The 16276-nt window shown below is 64.0% G+C and overlaps 2 protein-coding genes across 4 annotated transcripts in view; both read right to left on the reverse strand.

Moving 5' to 3' along the window:
* Nucleotides 1–3442: 3442 nt before the first annotated feature.
* On the reverse strand, nucleotides 3443–15973 carry C2CD4C (C2 calcium dependent domain containing 4C). Of its 2 annotated transcripts, none has more exons than XM_059388413.1 (2): nucleotides 15890–15973; nucleotides 3443–6375 (listed from the first exon to the last, which is right to left on the reverse strand). In XM_059388413.1, the coding sequence occupies exon 2, from the start codon at nucleotides 6332–6334 to the stop codon at nucleotides 5072–5074; it is 1263 nt and encodes a 420-aa protein (XP_059244396.1). In that variant the 5' UTR covers nucleotides 6335–6375; nucleotides 15890–15973; the 3' UTR covers nucleotides 3443–5071. The 2 variants fall into 2 exon arrangements, with proteins under 2 accessions (XP_059244396.1, XP_059244395.1); XM_059388412.1 differs by lacking the exon at nucleotides 15890–15973 and adding an exon at nucleotides 6971–7198.
* Nucleotides 7634–16276, reverse strand: part of SHC2 (SHC adaptor protein 2) — a 35904-nt gene continuing 27261 nt past the window's right edge. The window contains exons 11-13 of one of the 2 annotated variants that reach the window (XM_059388411.1): nucleotides 15890–16200; nucleotides 13785–13918; nucleotides 7634–7808 (exon numbers count right to left, since the gene is read on the reverse strand). In XM_059388411.1, coding sequence (XP_059244394.1) covers nucleotides 13790–13918; nucleotides 15890–16200 — 440 coding nt within the window. In that variant the 3' untranslated portion in view covers nucleotides 7634–7808; nucleotides 13785–13789. Of the gene's footprint in view, nucleotides 12247–13784; nucleotides 13919–15889; nucleotides 16201–16276 lie in introns of both variants that reach the window. The other variant, XM_059388410.1, reaches the window with a different exon arrangement.

Here is a 16276-nt window from a genome sequence, read left to right on the forward strand (position 1 = left end):
TGGGGCCACGGTGAGCCCCTTCCCCAAGCCCCTTTCCTCCACCTCCGGAAGGTCCCTCCCTGCTCAGTGCCCAGCTGCCGAGGCTCCCAGCCCACTGGGATGCGCAGGTCTTCAGGGCGTGGCTTCCCTTCTGCTTTCCCACATCAGGCTGGGACACCCCTAGGTCAGCGTTGTTTCTCCTTCCCCAGACAGAAGACTTGCTGTATCCGTGTCCTTTGACTGTCAACGGAAACACAAAAGACAGCACAGAGACACACGTACGTGTCAAACTAGCTGAGGCCAAGAAGGGACACGGACGTGTCAAACTAGCTGAGGCCAAGAAGGGACTTCATTGTCCCTCTGAACTGAAACGGCATGCAGCTGTGGACTTCAGGCACGGCCGGATGTGGGCGCCCACAAGGTCGGCAGGCATCAGATCCCTCCTCTCTTGGCTCCGCTGTGGCCTGTGCTGGCTCCGCTCAGAGAAAGGGGCAGCCAGTCTGGTACCCACTGCTGCTGGGGGCCCTGGGTGGCCCTGGCCCTCCTGAGAGTAGCTATGCTGGCGGGGCGGCCAGGCTGCAAGGGTGTGGAAGGGTGCCTCCAGCTCGCACGCGGGGCTGAGCGCTGGGGGCCGGCACTGTCCAACTGCTGTCCCCGGCAGTAAAGGGGGTCTGACCTCGGTGCAGAGAGGGTTCCCCAGGGAGCGAGAAGGGGCCTGAGCCCCACAGGTGGAATGGAGCGCAGAGCAAGGGTGTGTCCCTCACGGAGCCGGCACCCAGACAGGAGGGGTGGCCACCTCGCAGGTGGCCGGGGCAGCCGCCGCGCACGCACACGCGCACCCACACGCGCGGCAGAGCTCGTCGCCAGCGCACGCAGAAACACATGCACACGGCCCGTGCAGACTTGAGAGCTGACACACACGTGGCCACCCTGGTGAGCCTCCGTGTGTTCCCGAGCTCACATCTGCTCTGTGTCTCGTGGGTGCAAACAGGATGGCACTGGCACGCTCACGGCCACACCAACGCACGCACGTGGGTGCACAGGGCCCGTGGCTGTGCCCACACACACAAGCACGCACACTTGTGTGCGCACACGCATGCACAGACTGCCCAGCAATCGGTGGCTAGCGGGGAAGAGGCAAGAAGGTGCCCGGTTGCCCTGGCAACACATCCTGGGACATCACCAAGCCTCGTGTGTGCGGCTCGTCTGCTGGCTGTCGGCAAGCGGGGGCTGCTTGGGACCCTAACCCCGCACAAAGGCTCCCGGTGGCTTTGTCACGGACAGTCTGGACCCCACGGAGCTAAGAGGAGAGAAAGCAGCCCAGCCTGGGGTCAGAGCAGGAGTCAGGGCCCTGCCCAGGGGAGCTGTGGGCAGAGACGCACCCAGCCCTGGGGTGTGGAGGGGGCACGGCCCCTCAGCCCCAGGACCTGGGGAGGGACAGAGCACAGCACCACGACTCAGGGCACTCTCGGCCTGCCCAAGAACCCCAGAGTAAGCCAGCTCCGGGGCGGGGGTCTGAGGGGACCCCAGCTCTGAGCAGGCTGTGAGGGGTGACCCAGCCCAAGCCTGTCTGTGCTCCTGTTCCACTGGGCATGGGTTCAAGGCCCCCTCCTTTCCAGGATCGCTCTGCTCCCCTGTCCCCTCTGCCGTACAGTGGGCGCGCACACTGCAGACCAGGCACACGCAGGGTGTAGAGCCGCACACAGTAGGACCACACCCCACCCTCCCACCTGGCTCCTGGGCTCTCGGTCTGCAACCTGGGACTTCCTCGCTGGGATCTGCTGAGGCTCCCCAAGGGGTCCAGCATACAGCAGGAGCCCAACTAATGCTCGCCGGCAGAAAGGCCGAATGCTCAGATGTGTTTGCCCTCCCCGCCCCCCAACCTGGCAGTGCCCCCCAGTCCCACCAGTTCTACGTGGGGGGCTTTGGCTGGACCAGACAGGGGCGGGCATGCCCAACACAGGCTTGGCAGGGAGGCACCCGCCCCCTCCTGGGACCCCCCCTCCTGCCCCTGCATGTCTTCCAGGCTGTGGGTCAGGCATCCCTCCCTCCGGCCCCAGGCTAGATGGTTCTGCAGCTGCCCAGGCTCGAGCGCCCCCCTCGGGTCAGCACCTGGAGGGCCAGTCCTCCAGCTCTGTCTCATCTACCTTTTGACCCTAGAACTAGGGAGCACAGCTCCCCACTGAGCAAGTCTGTGAAGGGGCTCTGGGCCTCAGTTTCCCCATCTGTGACACAGAACGAGTCCCCAGTCAACCCGCATCAGCCGGAGCTCCACACTCCCTGGGCCTGAGGAGCCTGTGCTGCCTGACCTGCTCTTGTCCTCACCATGTCCCCGTTCCAACCCCCAGCCTCCAGCGACGTGCGCCTCCCAGCCTCTGCCAGAAACGGTTCTTCATGTCTCTCGCCAGCTCAGGCCTTCCGCGGGAGGAGAGCCAGGGAGGCAAGGCTGGCCCCCGCTGAACAGCAGCCCGAGCACCAGCGGTTCCTCGGGTGAGAGCAAGGGTCGGGGAAGCGAGGGGGACCCTCGCCCTTTCCCACAGGCTTCCCAGCTCCTCAGGGACCCTGCAGGGGCCCAGGCATGGGGTCAAGCCATGGTTTTGCAATGACTCATCCATTACCAGGCAGGCGTTTCGTCAGCATGTGAGCTGGACATCAGACGCAGGACGTACTGAGAAAAGCCCCATACCCCAGCTGAGAGGACTGGGAAGGCTTCCTGGAGGAGGTGCCGTCTCAGCCGAAGACTGAAAGTGAAGTTGGGGGCTAGGAGACCTTCCAGGCCCAGCGACCAACATCAATGTGAATGGCCTGCCCCGCAGTCCAGGGTGGTGGGGGCGCCTCCTGGCCGACGCACTTGCTTCCTGCTCTCTCTGATCACAGGGGCTGAGGCAGACCAGGTGACAGCGAGGGGCAGGTGGGGGGGGCGGTGCTCCTGCTCTGGTGGCCAACGGCATCTGACCGGGTCCCTGCTGGTGATGACACCGCAAGTGTGTCTACAGGTGGGCAGAGCCTGGAAGGGGCAGGTCCTGGATCCTTCCAGGAGCCACAGTGAGGGTGCGGCTTCCAGGCCAGCTCTCACCAGCTAGAGGCCCTTGAGCACGCCACGGAGGGACTCCTGCCCTTGTCTGGGAGGCGGGATGCCACGTGTGCAGACGCTGGGCACGGACAGGACCTGCACACAGACCCCCGGGTTAATGCGTGCTCGCCGGCACCGTGTCAGGGCCCTGGGACCCCAGTGGCAGCCCCCCTCCAACCCGGTGCAGTCCACCTTCCCACCCCCACCCCAAGCAGGAGGCAGGCGCAGAGCACCTGAGAGCTGAGAGGATTCTGTGATCAGAAGGTCCCACCGCCCTCCCTGGAGCTCAAGGCAAAACTCCGCCTGTTATTAAACACCAAAGCCAACGGATCTCCACCCCCGCACTCCCAGAAACACCTTTATTGCACTAAAAACAGCATTTATAAACAAACACACTTGGGAGAAGGTGTCTTAAAGATTTACCCACAGTCACCCTGGAGCACAAAGATAACAAATAGTGTGGGGCCACACAGAATGGCCCCCCAGAGGGACAGCAGGGCTGGGAGGTCAGGGTGCGGCGGGGGGGGGGGCGGGTGACAAGCTCCAAGCGTCTGACTCAGGGCAGGGTCCTTGGTCCACCTGCTCCAGCCCACGAGCCTGGCCCTGGGGGGTCCCCGGGTTCTAGAGGAAAGGGGAACCCCCAACACCAAGAGCAGGGAGCATGAAGGAGCAGGCCTAGGACAGAAGTGGGGGGCAGGGAGCGCACCACAAGGAGCCTCAGCTCCCAGGGCCCCAAATTCTCAGTCCCAAAGTGCAAAGAGGAACAAGTGCTTTCCCTGGCTGTGGGGAGACTCCTTCGCCCTCCCCCATGCCATTTGGAAACCTAGTCAGGAGGGACAATGTCTGGGGGGGGGGGGGGCGCCCAGGACCCCAGGAGCTGCCCCCGTCCAGCCGTGCCTACCAGACAGCCCAGGACCAAGAGGCACGCCTGGCCTGGCCCGTCCCTCCAATGCAGCATTTCTGCTGGGTGACGCTGGGAATGTTCATGGACTACCTACCGTCCAAGGACCCGCAGACGGCCACGACATGGAACCCAGGCGACATGAAGGGGCACACCGGGGCCCTCCCCACCCGCCGGCTCTGCCCCTCCAGCCCACCCATGCTAACCAAGCCCTATTTCCTGCGGGAGGGAAGCCCAAGCCTCAGTCCCTGGCTATCACTTCCTGGCATCCAGCGGTCAAGGGCTGCGCAGCCTTGGAGGCGGCCCCCAGCCTTGGAGGGATTGGGGGGGGGGGGGGTTGGGGCTGGGGTCTGCGCTCTGGGCCTGCTCTGAGTATACCCCCCCCATGGTGGGGAGGCTCCTGAAGGTGAGGTGGGCAGGCAGGGGAGGGAAGGGGCTGGAGAACAGCAGACAGGCTCCCGGGGCAAGAGGAGAGCCTCAGCCTCCGAGGTCCCCTCTCCACTCGCAGCCCCACAGCCACACGGCCCCCCTCCTCCGCCCGCGTGGTGCCAGCTGGGGGCGCCTGCCTCCGCAACCCACTTTGCTCCAGAGCCTAACCCAGGTGGGGTGTCCCCTGCAGCGTCACGGGTGCCGTCGGCAGATCCCGGGCCTGGGACTGCTGTCAGGGGGGCGCAGGGGTCTGCTGGGCCGGGCCAGGGGGAGTCCCACACAGCCGTGGGAAACACTGGGCTCAGCCTCGGAACCGGCCCCTCCAGGCCTGTGATCCACTCGCACGGCCTCCAGGCATGGGTTCCTGGCAACCACCCTCCCCAGAAGACCCCTCTCCAGAAGTCTGAAAGGGTGAAGAAGCACGAACCACTTAGGGCACAGGGTCGGGGAGGACACTCCGCGCTGCAAAGTGTCCCCTTCGTTTCCCTGGCGGCCTCCTTCCTCATCTGAAAAAACGGGCCCACGCGAGAGCGTTCTGGCCACGGTCGCCAGGAACCCCAGCACTGCCTGCAGCCCGGCCAGAGCCTAAACAGCCCCCCAGCCCCCACCCCGCCCCTCCCGGGCTGCTGGCCCGGCCCAGCCTCCTGCCCACAGGGACTCCGAGCAGGAGGGCAGGGAGGGCGGGGCCTTTACAAGAAGGGGAGCAGCGAGGTCAGGGGCAGCTCCTTCTCCCCAAGCAGCGCGTCCCGCTTGAGGCTGCCGCCCTTGTTCACCACCTTGACCCTGAGGGCCAGTTTGCGGACGCTGGCCGGCCCCAGGCCATCGAAGAAGAAGTCCTCATTGAAGACGGGGTGGTGGCTGTTCTTGATGATGGTGCTGCGCTGCTTCTGCAGCTTGCCGGGGACCAGGCACAGCCCCACGCAGCAGTTGATGGAGCGGGCGTCACAGAGGTGGTCATAGAGGCCCTCGGCAGCCAGCAGGCGCACCCGCAAGCGGGCCTGGGCGGCCTCATACTCCGCGAGCAGCCGCACGCTGCCCCGGGGGCCCATCGGGACGGCGTGCTCAGCACGGGGCGCCTGGCCGGGCTCGGGCCCTGGCTCGGGGGTGGGCCTGCGGGCCAGGCGGCGCCGAGCCCTGGGGCTGGTGTCTGGAGCACTGTCCTCAGCAGACAGGGAGCCAGGCCGGCCCGCGGAGTGCTTGAGCTGGCTCACTTTGGCCTGGCTGTCCTGGGCGAACCCTCTCAGCAGAGACACGGAGCGCGACAGCAGAGGGGACCCGAAAGGGGAGGACTCGGCAGAGGACCCCGTGTCGCTCTCCCCGCCGCTGAAGTAGCGGCTGGGGCTCATGAGGGCCCCACCAGCCTCCCTTGGCACCCCATCGCCTCCATTGGCTTTGGCGCCCCCCCGACGGCGCCCGGCACCTGGGGAGCCCACCTGGGCCAGGGCTCCGTGCTCGCTGTGGAACAGGGACTCCTTACGCCGCGTGTGGGGGCTCTCTGCCAGCGTGGCAAAGCCGTAGGACGTCTGAGCCTTGGGCACAGAGGGCAGGGACATGGCGCCCTGGGCCTGGGGGTCAGCGTTGGTGGCAGCCTCCTCAGGCGGCCAGTCCTCTGCGCTCTCGATCTGGATCACATGCCTCGTGGCTGCCTTCAGCAGGCTCTTGCTCTCGGCTGCCAACTTGGCGGGCAGCCGGGGGCTCCGGGGGGCTCGTCGGGGTGTCCCTGAGGCCAGGCTCTGCTCTGAGGAGGTGGGGCCCAGCTCAGCCGGCCCCTCGGGCTCCGTGGGGCCAGCGGGCAGCTTGGGGGGTATGAAGAAGTCAGGGATCTTGTCGGGAGTGAGCACATTGCTGTACAGGGGCCCCTTGGAAGTCTTGTCTCCAGCCTCACTCCCAGGAGGGACGTTCTCCCCAGACCCCCGAAGACGCTCCAAGAACCACAGGTTGGTTTTCTTCATGGGGGCAGGCAGGGGGGAGGTCAGGAGGAGCTCTGCAGAGTCTGGGAGGAGAAGCAGGGGTCAGGAGCTGTAGGCGCGCAGGGCCTGAAAGAGGCGGGGGGGGGGCTCCTGGCACCTGTGCGGGGACCACAAGGACAAGGCCCTGGCCTTCAGGGAGCCCGCAGGGTCACTCAGGGCGTGTCGCGCCTTCCCTCCCCTCCCAAGAGAGATCGGGCTTAACTTCCCAGACGGTGTGCGCAGGGAGCGAGGTGGGGGCGGCGCTCCAACTCCCCGGTGGCTCCCAGGGAGAGCGGCCCCTCTCCCGCCCCCACCCCGTTTTAAGGATCTCAAAGCGCTTTCTAAACGGTCTGCGCTCAGTCCAAAGGGAAGACACACACGGTGTGTGCGCGGACCCCCGGGATGTCCCAGCCCCGCGCCCCCACCCCCCGCAGCTCCCACCCACCTGTGGCTTCGCCCAGCTGTGAGGGCGCAGGCACCCGGATGGGGGCTGGGACAGGAGATGAGTCGGGGGGCTGACGGCACAGCGAGCTGACCCCTCCCACCAGTTCTCCGCCCTCCAGCCCCCCAGACTCGGCTTGGGGTGGGGGCGGAGGCCCTCGCGGAGCCTGCGGACCGTGGCGGGGTTCCCGCACTCACCTGCCCTGCGGCGGTGGCCCGAGGCTGCAGGCGGTCCCGCGGGGCACGCCGGGGTCTTGGCGCGAAGGTCCGGGGCCCGCGCGGGGGACGCGGCCGCAGCTCCAGCACGGGCGGCGGCGGCGGCGGCGGCGCAGCAGGGACTCATTCACCGGCGGCGGCGGGAAACCGCCCAGCCCGGCCGCCGCGCCGCCGTATTCCTCCTAGTACGGCCGCGCGAGCGGTCCTCGCCCCGCCCCGCCCCGCCCTCAGGCCGCGGGCGGCCGCCCCTCCGCGAGACCCCGGGGGCGGGTGCGCGCAGGCTGGAGGGCAGCGGGTGGTGGCGCCGTGTGGATCCTAGCGCTTGTGCGTGCGGACCCGCGAAGTCGGGGACCCCCGGGAGCCCCCGGCCCCTGCCTCGGTCCGCCTGGGCGGGGCCCGAGCCCACGCTCGCTTTGGGCCGTTCTAGGGAGGGCCGAGTCCCCAGCAACGAGGGGCGCAGCTGAGTTTGTCCGGAGCGCCTGGTCAGGGCCAGGCCCCTAAGCGCTCACAGCAGCCCGGTGGGCAGGCCCCACTGCTCCACCCCCCCCCCCCCCCCCACCCCCCCCACCCCCGGCCAGGGCGGGTCGAAGTGAGGGTCTCCTTCCAGCCCTAAGGACCCAGCAGCTAAGACACGGGAAACAGGTGTCCACTCGGCGGCGGCCCCCCGAGGAGCGGCCTGCGTGTTTATTGAGCAGCTGGTGGCAGCGGTCGCGGGGTCCAGATGACCAGTGGTTCCCAGTGCCAGCGACGCGGGTGGACAGGTACACAGGCACATTGTGAGTGTCGGTTTGGTGACAAACGGGTAGCAGGAAAATGTGATCTGAGGGGAGACGGGAGAGCACCCCACCACGCTGTTCACAGCTCAGAGACTGAGAGGTGTTGGGGGGGGGGGACCAGCTGGGACCCACCCCCAGGCCTGGCCATTCCTGAAACCACAGGGTCCCCGATCCCACCACTCTTGCCTTGAGCTCTGCCCACCTGAGCCTCTGCTTCCTCACCCCTGGCCCTCCCTCCCAGCTTCCACGTCCCCTTCTGGACCCTAAAGCCAACCTGGTCCCGGTCCGGTCTTGATCTGCGAGAAGCCAGCAAATTAATGGGTTGCCAGGACTAACCCAAAGCCTGGACTTTATTAAATTATGATTGTCCAGGAGCCTCCTGTGTTCCTCTCACAGCCCCAGCTAGGATGGGGCCTGGTCTGGCGTGACCGCTGGTTCACCAGCAGAAGGCAGTGCAGAGGGGCAGGAGGAAGTGGGAGAGAACCCCTCGGAGTGAGGTGGGGTCTGGAGCTCCATGGTCCAGATGGGAAAAGCAAGGCTCAGAGAGGTCTGTGACCCGCACGGTCTGTCTCCGCTTTGTTCTCTCAGCAAACACTGAGCCCCCGTTTGTGTTGGGAGGACACTGCCACGGCCACCAAGTCCGACAGGGGAGGCAGATGCCAGTGAACGCCTCAGTTCACCTGGGCTTCCAGGAAGCGTCACAGCCGGACTGCACGTCCACTGAACCCCACCTCTAGCCATGATGAAGAGCGCCCTAGAGCACATATTTGGCTGATGCCCACTGCCCTGTTGGGCCATGGGCTGCAGGAAGGAATGCAGGAAGGCAGCCTTACCCCTGCTGTGACCCCAAGACACGGAGGTCTGTAACAAATGCCTGCCAGACAAGGGGATGAACTAGCACCACAGTGAGAAGCTGCGTCCTCCAGCAGCGCTCCAGCACTCGGTCCTGCAGTGGGCAGGAAGGCGGGCCTCCGAGGCCACAAACCACTTTCCTCTGTTGCGTGGACAGGGACAGAGGCGTGCACAAAGGGAAAGTGATGGAGTCAGGTCTCGGGGTGGGGGGTGGGGCATGGCCGGGTTTTCTGGTGCCAAGCCAGCCTGGGTCCTGGGAGCTTCACTGCCCTCTTACCCGGTTGGGGCAGGGTCTCCTCCCTGTTGGGTTGAGGGCGGAGGCCTTGAGCTTCTTCTGAGCTGGTTCCCATGCTGCACAACCAGGGACCCTAATCTGGAGGGGCTCCCCTGGGGTTGGAACCCTGATGCCAGCACTTGCTGCTGTGTGATGGCTGGCAGGTGTCCAGACTTGTGCCTCTGTGCCCTGGGCACTTGGCCCCTGCACACCGCCTCCGGGTGAGGGTGAATGGGTGGCGACAGGGAGAAAGTTTACAGCAGGGCCTCGAATACCGTGCAGAGGCACTGGACGTCGTTTCTTGGATGCTGCTACTGCTGAGAAAGGAGGCTGGCCCAGCCTCGAAGGGACCCCAGCACAGCTGGCTCAGCAGAATCCCCTCGCCTGGGCCCCAAGCCCATCACCTTCAGGGGCTGGGGAAACCGAGGCACAGAGAGACAAGGAACCTGGGGGGATGTCCCAGACATCTGCCTTAGGAGAGGCAGGGTCCAGGGCCCTGGCTCTGCCCGCCAGTTAGGTAGCCTTGTGCTCCATAAACAGGAGCCTCTCCCAGTCAGCAAAACCGACCTCCTCTGCAGAGCCCGGAGGCTGGCGGGTGTGGCATGGCCCCAGGACTGTCCCCACACCCCAAGCGGCAGCTTTCCTGGGATCAGAAGTGGGGAGGCTGGGGAGGGGCCCCTCCCACCCTAATCAGACCCCCTCATGCTGCAGGACCTTGGTCCTCCACCTCCAGCCCCCAGGGACCTAACCTTGTGGGAGACCGGAAGGACAGGGTGCTTCCCAGGAGCCAGGCTGCCCCTGGCAGCCATCAGCAAACAGCTCCTTGAGGAAGCGGGAAGAAAAAAGCTCCAATCCTGAGAAGTTGCCCTAACCCACGCAACTGCCTCCTGCCCTTGAAGAGGGACAGGAAGACCTCCGCCCAGCGAGGCACAGGTTAACCCACTGTGGAGGAGGGCCACTGTCCCCGATTTCCAGATGGTGAAACTGAGGCACGGGGCAGTAGCCCAATTCCGGGAAGGGCAGCAAGCAGTCCAAGGCTGCATGGTGGCTGCCTCCCACCCCAAGGCTTCCTGAGGATGAGGCCGGCCCAAGGAGCATCTGTCAGCCGAGTAACTGAAGGTACCTGGGGGACCCCGCGGCAGCCAGGCTCACAGGCCCTATCACTGCAGGGGCCCCCCAGACCGGGCTCTCCCAGCTCAGAGAGCTGGACAGGGGAGGTGAGGGGGTGGGAATCCCAGCTCTGCCCCTCAGCCTCTGAGCCTCTGCTTCCCCATTTGTCAAGTGGGGAGAATGGGCGCACTCACAGGCTTCAGCAGGGGTGCTCCATACAGGCAGGCTTTGAGGGACGACCCAAGGGAACGAATGAATGAACAAAGTGCATTAGGACCCCTCGCGAGCCTACAAGTCTCCGAGACTCCCCTAGTCCAGAGCCCAGTGAGTTCTCCCAACTGCCCCCTATTCCTCTCCTGTCCCCAATGTATACTTCCCACTTAGGAATCCTATCTTTTCTGTGCTTAAAAGCTCTCCAGCGGCTGTCCCTGACTCCCAAGCTTCCCCCAGCCGTGTCCTCCACGCCACGACTCCGCTGACCTCACCATCAGCCACACAGGCCACCCTTCTGGTCCCTGATTGTGCTGCAAGCCACACACCACAGGGCCTTTGCACCTGCTATTGCTCCTGCCTAGAATGCTGTCCTCTTCCCTGGGGCCTCTCATCCTCCAGACCGTAGACTCTGTGTCATTCCCACCCTCCTGGATCTCCTGGGCTAAATTCCAGGCCTCCACCCTTTCCTGTTGTCATTACACACTTAGAGGGGATTTGCTGCTCATGTCACTCGACGGTCAGCTCCATGAGGACAGATCGGTCTTGGTCCCTCCTGAATCCTCGCTACCCACCAGAGGTCCGGGCAGATATGGGGAGCCCAATGCTGGCATACTAAAGGGTACCAGGATGAGATGAATAATGGATGATGGGTGGACGGACGGACGGACGGACGGAGACTGGCCCCTCCATCTCCATGTCTCTAAGAAACAAGGTATCAGAGTCCCCTTCGGCTCCGCCCTTTGACAGCTTCCCCCACCCCCCAGTTACAGACAGACTATGGGGGCTGCTGCTTCCCCAGGGTGTGGGGATGGGGCCTGCTGACCTCAGAAACCAGCCCCCAGGCACATGTGTGGCCCTGGCAGGGTGTGCTGAGGGTCGGGAAGGGTTCTCTGGTATAGTCAGAGGAGGGGTCCCAGGGAGAGATGAGGTTTCTGGGGGGGAGAGCCCAGAAATCACGTGAGGGAAGGTCTGGAGAGGTGCTGGGGATACGCGAAGGCTCCTAGCGGACAGCAGTGGGGACACCTGAGAAGCCAGGCCACATTCGGGGCTGAGTTAAGAGCAGTCAGAAGAGGAAGAGCTCCTTGCCCAATGTTCTTCAAAGACAGTGATCTGCAGCCCGCAGGAGATAAACCACGGTGCTTCCCTGGAGAGGACCGGGCTGGGTCTGAGAGAGGAGTGGGGTTGGAAACAGTCCTGAGGGCAGTGCTACGGCTCTGGGAGCGCCTCCTCCCCCACGGGGACCCACCCCCAGGGTCACACTCTCCCGGGACAGGAGGACACACCTGTGCCTTGCTTTCCACCTGGGAGAATGGCCTGGGCCTCCCAACCCGAGGGCCCCTCAGTGTCCATTATCCCCACATGTAATTACAAACAGACCCAAATGTCCAGTCCAGATGGACAGCTGGGCGGACAGGGCCCTCATGACCGCCCCCCACCAGGGCGGATTGTCCTGGTGCTGCCCGGATGTCCCCCACCGTCCCAGTGAGCCCTGAGGCTCCCCAACCCCAATGCCAACGTCCACAGGTGTCCCGGCCTGAGGACCCAAAGCCCCTCAATTCTTCCCCATAAAAGACAACTGTGCACTGATTTTTCAGGTGGAGAAACTGAGCCGGTCAAGGATGGAACCCATCTTTCCAGGGAGGTGAGCTGAGGTCCCTCTGGGGAAAGAGATGCTGCCTCCTGGACCCAGCGGGGACCCTGGCCAGGGCTGGGAGAGAAAGCACTGTTTCTGTGATGTCTTTTCTTCAGAGATGAGAAAAGGTTCTGTCTTTGGTATGGACACCCTCACCCCAGGCAGAGGGTGGAGGCAGGCAGGGGTCAGTAGAGAAGGGGGTCTTCAGCCCCCCATCTCTTGGCCTCACTGGCCCAGCCCAGGGCCGGCTAGAGGAGGAAAATCCAGAGGCCCAACCCGAGGAAGGAGAGACAGCGGCGGCTCTGCCTGACCAGGATCCAGAGCCAAGGTGAGGAACCCGTAAGGCCTCGACAGGGAGCGTCTGCAGAGCAGGACAGGAGCAGGGGCAGAGCACCATCACCTGGGCACGACAGAGAGGAGAGGTCAAGGGTCAGCTGCGAACCACCAGAGACCCAGGTCCAAGTGGCCCCCCCAACCTCAGGTGCAGGACCCAGAGAGGGTCCTCAGGCTGAGGGGCCAGGGTGGGGGCTCAGCTGTGCTGTGTTCTTGCTGTGTGACCTAGGGCAGGGCCTTCACCTCTCTGTGCTGGTCCTTTCTCTGCAGAATGAAACTGCTCGGAACCAGCTGGGACTCGGGAGTCCTGGGGGCGCTGAGCACCACGCCTGGACACAGCCACTGCGGCTTCAGCAGCCACTGTGGTGGCCATCAGCACTGCTTTTCAGGTCACACACCCCTTTGGGGACAGAAGGGAAGCGTGTCTTAGCCCGATGCGTGCCCACTCCCAGCCCCTAGTGCCCGGCCCCAGACTGGAAATCCCTTCCGTGTCCGCAGCCTCAGGCCCAGCTGGGGACAGGGAGGAGGGGGAAGGGGCCCGTGTTCTCGGGGACTGGAGAGCAGCCCAACTGGGTGGAAACTCCTCTCTGCTGAGCTCTGGGGGGACCCCCACGACCCTCTTCTCTTGCAGCCCCTCCCCCCGCAGCTGAGCCCCCAGCTCCCAGCTTCTCAGATCCCAGGTCCTACCACGCCCTCCTCCCTGTGGACGTCCATGCAGCCCGGCTCAGCCACATCTTCTCCTGCCCAGACCACCACCCACCGCACCCAGAGGCCCTCGTCTCTCACTAAAAGGTCCTGGAATCACCCCGACCTGCCTGTCCCCCCCAGCTCAAACCCTCCCATGGCTCCCCAGCACCAAAGCCAACAGCCAAGCGTGTGCCTCTCCATTTCACCCACCGATCTGTGAACGCCCCCCAGACCCAGGCCGCCCTGAGTCCTTTCTCCGGGGTACAGCCACCTCCTCCAGAGACGGTTTATCACCAGTGAGACCCAGAGTTGCCTAGACAACTCAGCAACCCCAGTCCTGGGCATAGACCCGGGAGCCATGAAAACACACATCCACACAGAGACGCAGCCGTGCCGTTCTGAGCGGCATCATCACGTAACAACCAAAACGTGGGAACACCCAAATGTCCATGGACACTGAATACATGAACATGTGTGCGTCCCTGCGAGGGAGCGTCCCCGGCCCCAGCAGCAGCGAGGCCCCACATGCCCGGGGACAGAACCCGAGCCCACGGCACTTAGGGAGGGAACCAGACACAGGCGGCCCCACGGGGTGTGAGTCCCCACGTGTCACACGCCCAGAACAGGTTCCTCCACGGACAGGAAGGGGGGCTTGTGAGGTCCGGGGATGGGGGAGTGGGGGGAGTGACTGCTCATGGGGACGGGGTGCCTTTCAGGATGATGGAATGTTCTGGAATTAAGTAGAGAATGATTGCACTTCTTTAAACCCACGAAAAACCACTGAGTTGCACACTTTAAATGGGTGAATTCTTCTGTAGTCTGCGAATTCTTTTGTAATTTTCAAAATGAGAAGACAACTGGGTGAATGGGTTAGTGCTAGGGGCCTACGGGCTGGTACACACCTGGCTCAGGGCTCACCTGGCTCAGGGCTCCCGTCTAACCACACCACGCAGATGCAGCTCACTCTCCGCAGCCACAATGGGCTGCCCGCTCTGCAGGTGGTAGTCGATCAGATGGCTGATGCTCTCAAAGAGCACGTCCTTGGTCCGCACCTGCCCAGCCAGAAGCCTCAGCGTCAGCACCGCCAGGAGCCTGTGGAGAGGCCCACTCACCGGGAACCTGCGCTCCCACGGGCCCTCCCCGGGGGTCTGATGCACGCTCAAGTCTGAGAACCACAGCTCAGAAGCTTCCGTGGAATCAGACTCAGAATTCCGGTGTCGGGCTCCAAAACCACAGGATCCTGGGGCCACCCCTCCTGCAGCAGGTGGAACGGAGGCCCCAAAAGGGACGTGTTGATGTCCCCAAGCCCTGGAACCTGCAGCTGGGACCTTATTTGGAGATGTGCTGAAGTGAAGAGTCTCCAGATGAGTGTGTTCTGGTGGCCCCAAAGCCAACGACTGGGGTCCTTGCAGGAGTAGCAAAGTCGGACACAGAATGCAGGCAAGGCAGAAACCAAAGGGCTGTGGGGAGCAGGGTCCTCCCCGCCAGGCCTCAGCAGGAGCCCGCCCCATGACACCTGCATCTCAGACCCGCAGCCGCCAGAGCCAGGGAAGAAGACCCCACCCTTGTTGGAACGACTCCGGCAGCCACTGTCTGGCCAGGCACTCCCAGAACATCTTGGGAACACCTAGCAGAGAACCACCTGTTGCCTCTTGGAATGAGAAAACCTGAACATCAACATGGGTGAGGACTGGACCCAGCCCGGACGGGAACCCTCCGGCCCCCTGCTTGGTGAGCAAAGCAGGCTCAGAAGGCACACTCCTGGGCCCTGTGGCAAAACCACCTATTTCTCTAGAACTGGGGTTGGGACCTGGAGTCGGCCCTTTAACCAAGTATTTGAGGAAGCTCCCAAGTTTCTGGAGCTTTAGGAGTTGCAGACCCTATCTGGTAGACCCACTTAGCAAGAGGGAACGGGGCCCAGGAGGTTCTAAGGTAACAGTAGAGCCACACAAGGGGAACTGAGAACAGGCCTCACAGCCTCGCCCCCACCGCAGAGTGTGACCCCCTCGGAGAGACAGAGAGCGGATGGAGCTCCCAGGGCAGTTCTGAGGCCCCAGCTGGATGCCATCAAAGCACCTGGGGAGACCCTAACACCCCTGGGCAATACCCTGTAACCCCAAGGCCCTTGGACGTTGGAAAATGCTTCATAAACCCCAGAACTCCTTGTAAACTGAAAAGTGCTCTGCAAACCCCAAAATGCTTTAGGAACTGTGGAATACCAAGCAACGGTACGAGGCATCCTGCTTCATGTTCCTCAAGGAGAGGGGAAAAATCCCAGCAAAACTCTCATGCCGCTCAAAGGCAGACTTAAAAGACACAGACTTCGGGGCGCCTGGGTGGCTCAGTGGGTTAAGCCTCTGCCTTGGGCTCAGGTCATGATCTCAGGGTCCTGGGATGGAGCCGCTGGGGGGGGCCGCTGCTCTGCCGGGAGCCTGCTCCCCCTCTCCCTGTGTCTGCCTCTCTGCCTGCTTGTGATCTCGGTCAAGCGAATAAATAAAATCTTTAAAAATAAATAAATAAATAAATAAATAAACACGCAGGCTTCAAAGGCGTCAAAGTGAGCGAAAAGTGCACCTCCAGTCACTTGGAGACCCCAGAACCCCTTGTAAATGGAAACGTGCCTGTGAGCCTTAAAACACGCTGGAAGAGAAAACATCGCATTTACCACTCACAGACCTCACTGTGTGAACGCCGCACAGTGCGGGCGGCCCGGCCGAGGGACGCGGTGCTTTGGAAGCCCTGAAAGGCCTTGAACCTGCAAAAGGCCTCGCAACCCCCGAAATGCTGGGCGGACTCGGGGACCCTCTACAGACACGACGACCCGTGTTACCGCGGAACCGCTTTGTGACTCGGAGTCTCCTGGTCGCGCGAACAGAACCTGCACGCGGAAAGGCTCCGCGACTCGGAAAATCCGTCATGAAACCCAAAGGGGGCTGGGGTGGGCGGCCAGCGCCCCGCCCGCCCCCGGCCCCCTGCGGACCACCCCACTCCGGCCCCGCCCCCAGCCCTGTGCCCCACCTTACCACGCCCTCGGGGTCCACGAGCAGCAGGTGCTTGGGCTGCCCCGCGTGCATGCCGGTGAGGACGTACTGCCCGGGGTTGGTGACGCTGTCGCGCACCAGGAAGTCCCCGTCGGCTCGAAGCAGCCTCTCCGCCGCCCTTCGGCTCATCTGGCCGTGGTACCAGGGCTCCTGCCGCAGCTGCTCCTCCGTGGGGGCGATGGGGGCCCGGCGGGTGGGGGGGCTGAGCCACTGGTCCTCCGAGGGAAGGGGCGCCGCCGCCGTGCCCAACCCCACAGAGCACTCGTGCAGCTTGAGCGCATCCTCGAAGGGCCCTGCAGGCGAGGACGACGTGCAGGAGGCAGCGGCGGGCAGCCGCCTCCTGCGGGAGGGGGAGCGGTCAGGGCTGGG

This window comes from Mustela nigripes, chromosome 2 (assembly GCF_022355385.1).
Source record: "Mustela nigripes isolate SB6536 chromosome 2, MUSNIG.SB6536, whole genome shotgun sequence".
NCBI lineage: Eukaryota > Metazoa > Chordata > Mammalia > Carnivora > Mustelidae > Mustela > Mustela nigripes.

Excerpts from the sequence above, each read along its gene's own strand:
- C2CD4C (XM_059388412.1), bottom strand. The coding sequence starts at position 7,115 with ATGAGTCCCTGCTGCGCCGCCGCCGCCGCCGCCGCCCGTGCTGGAGCT. Across the intron at positions 6,376-6,970 it reads GGGCCACCGCCGCAGGGCAG|ACTCTGCAGAGCTCCTCCTG; the intron begins GTGAGTGCGGGA and ends TTCTCCTCCCAG.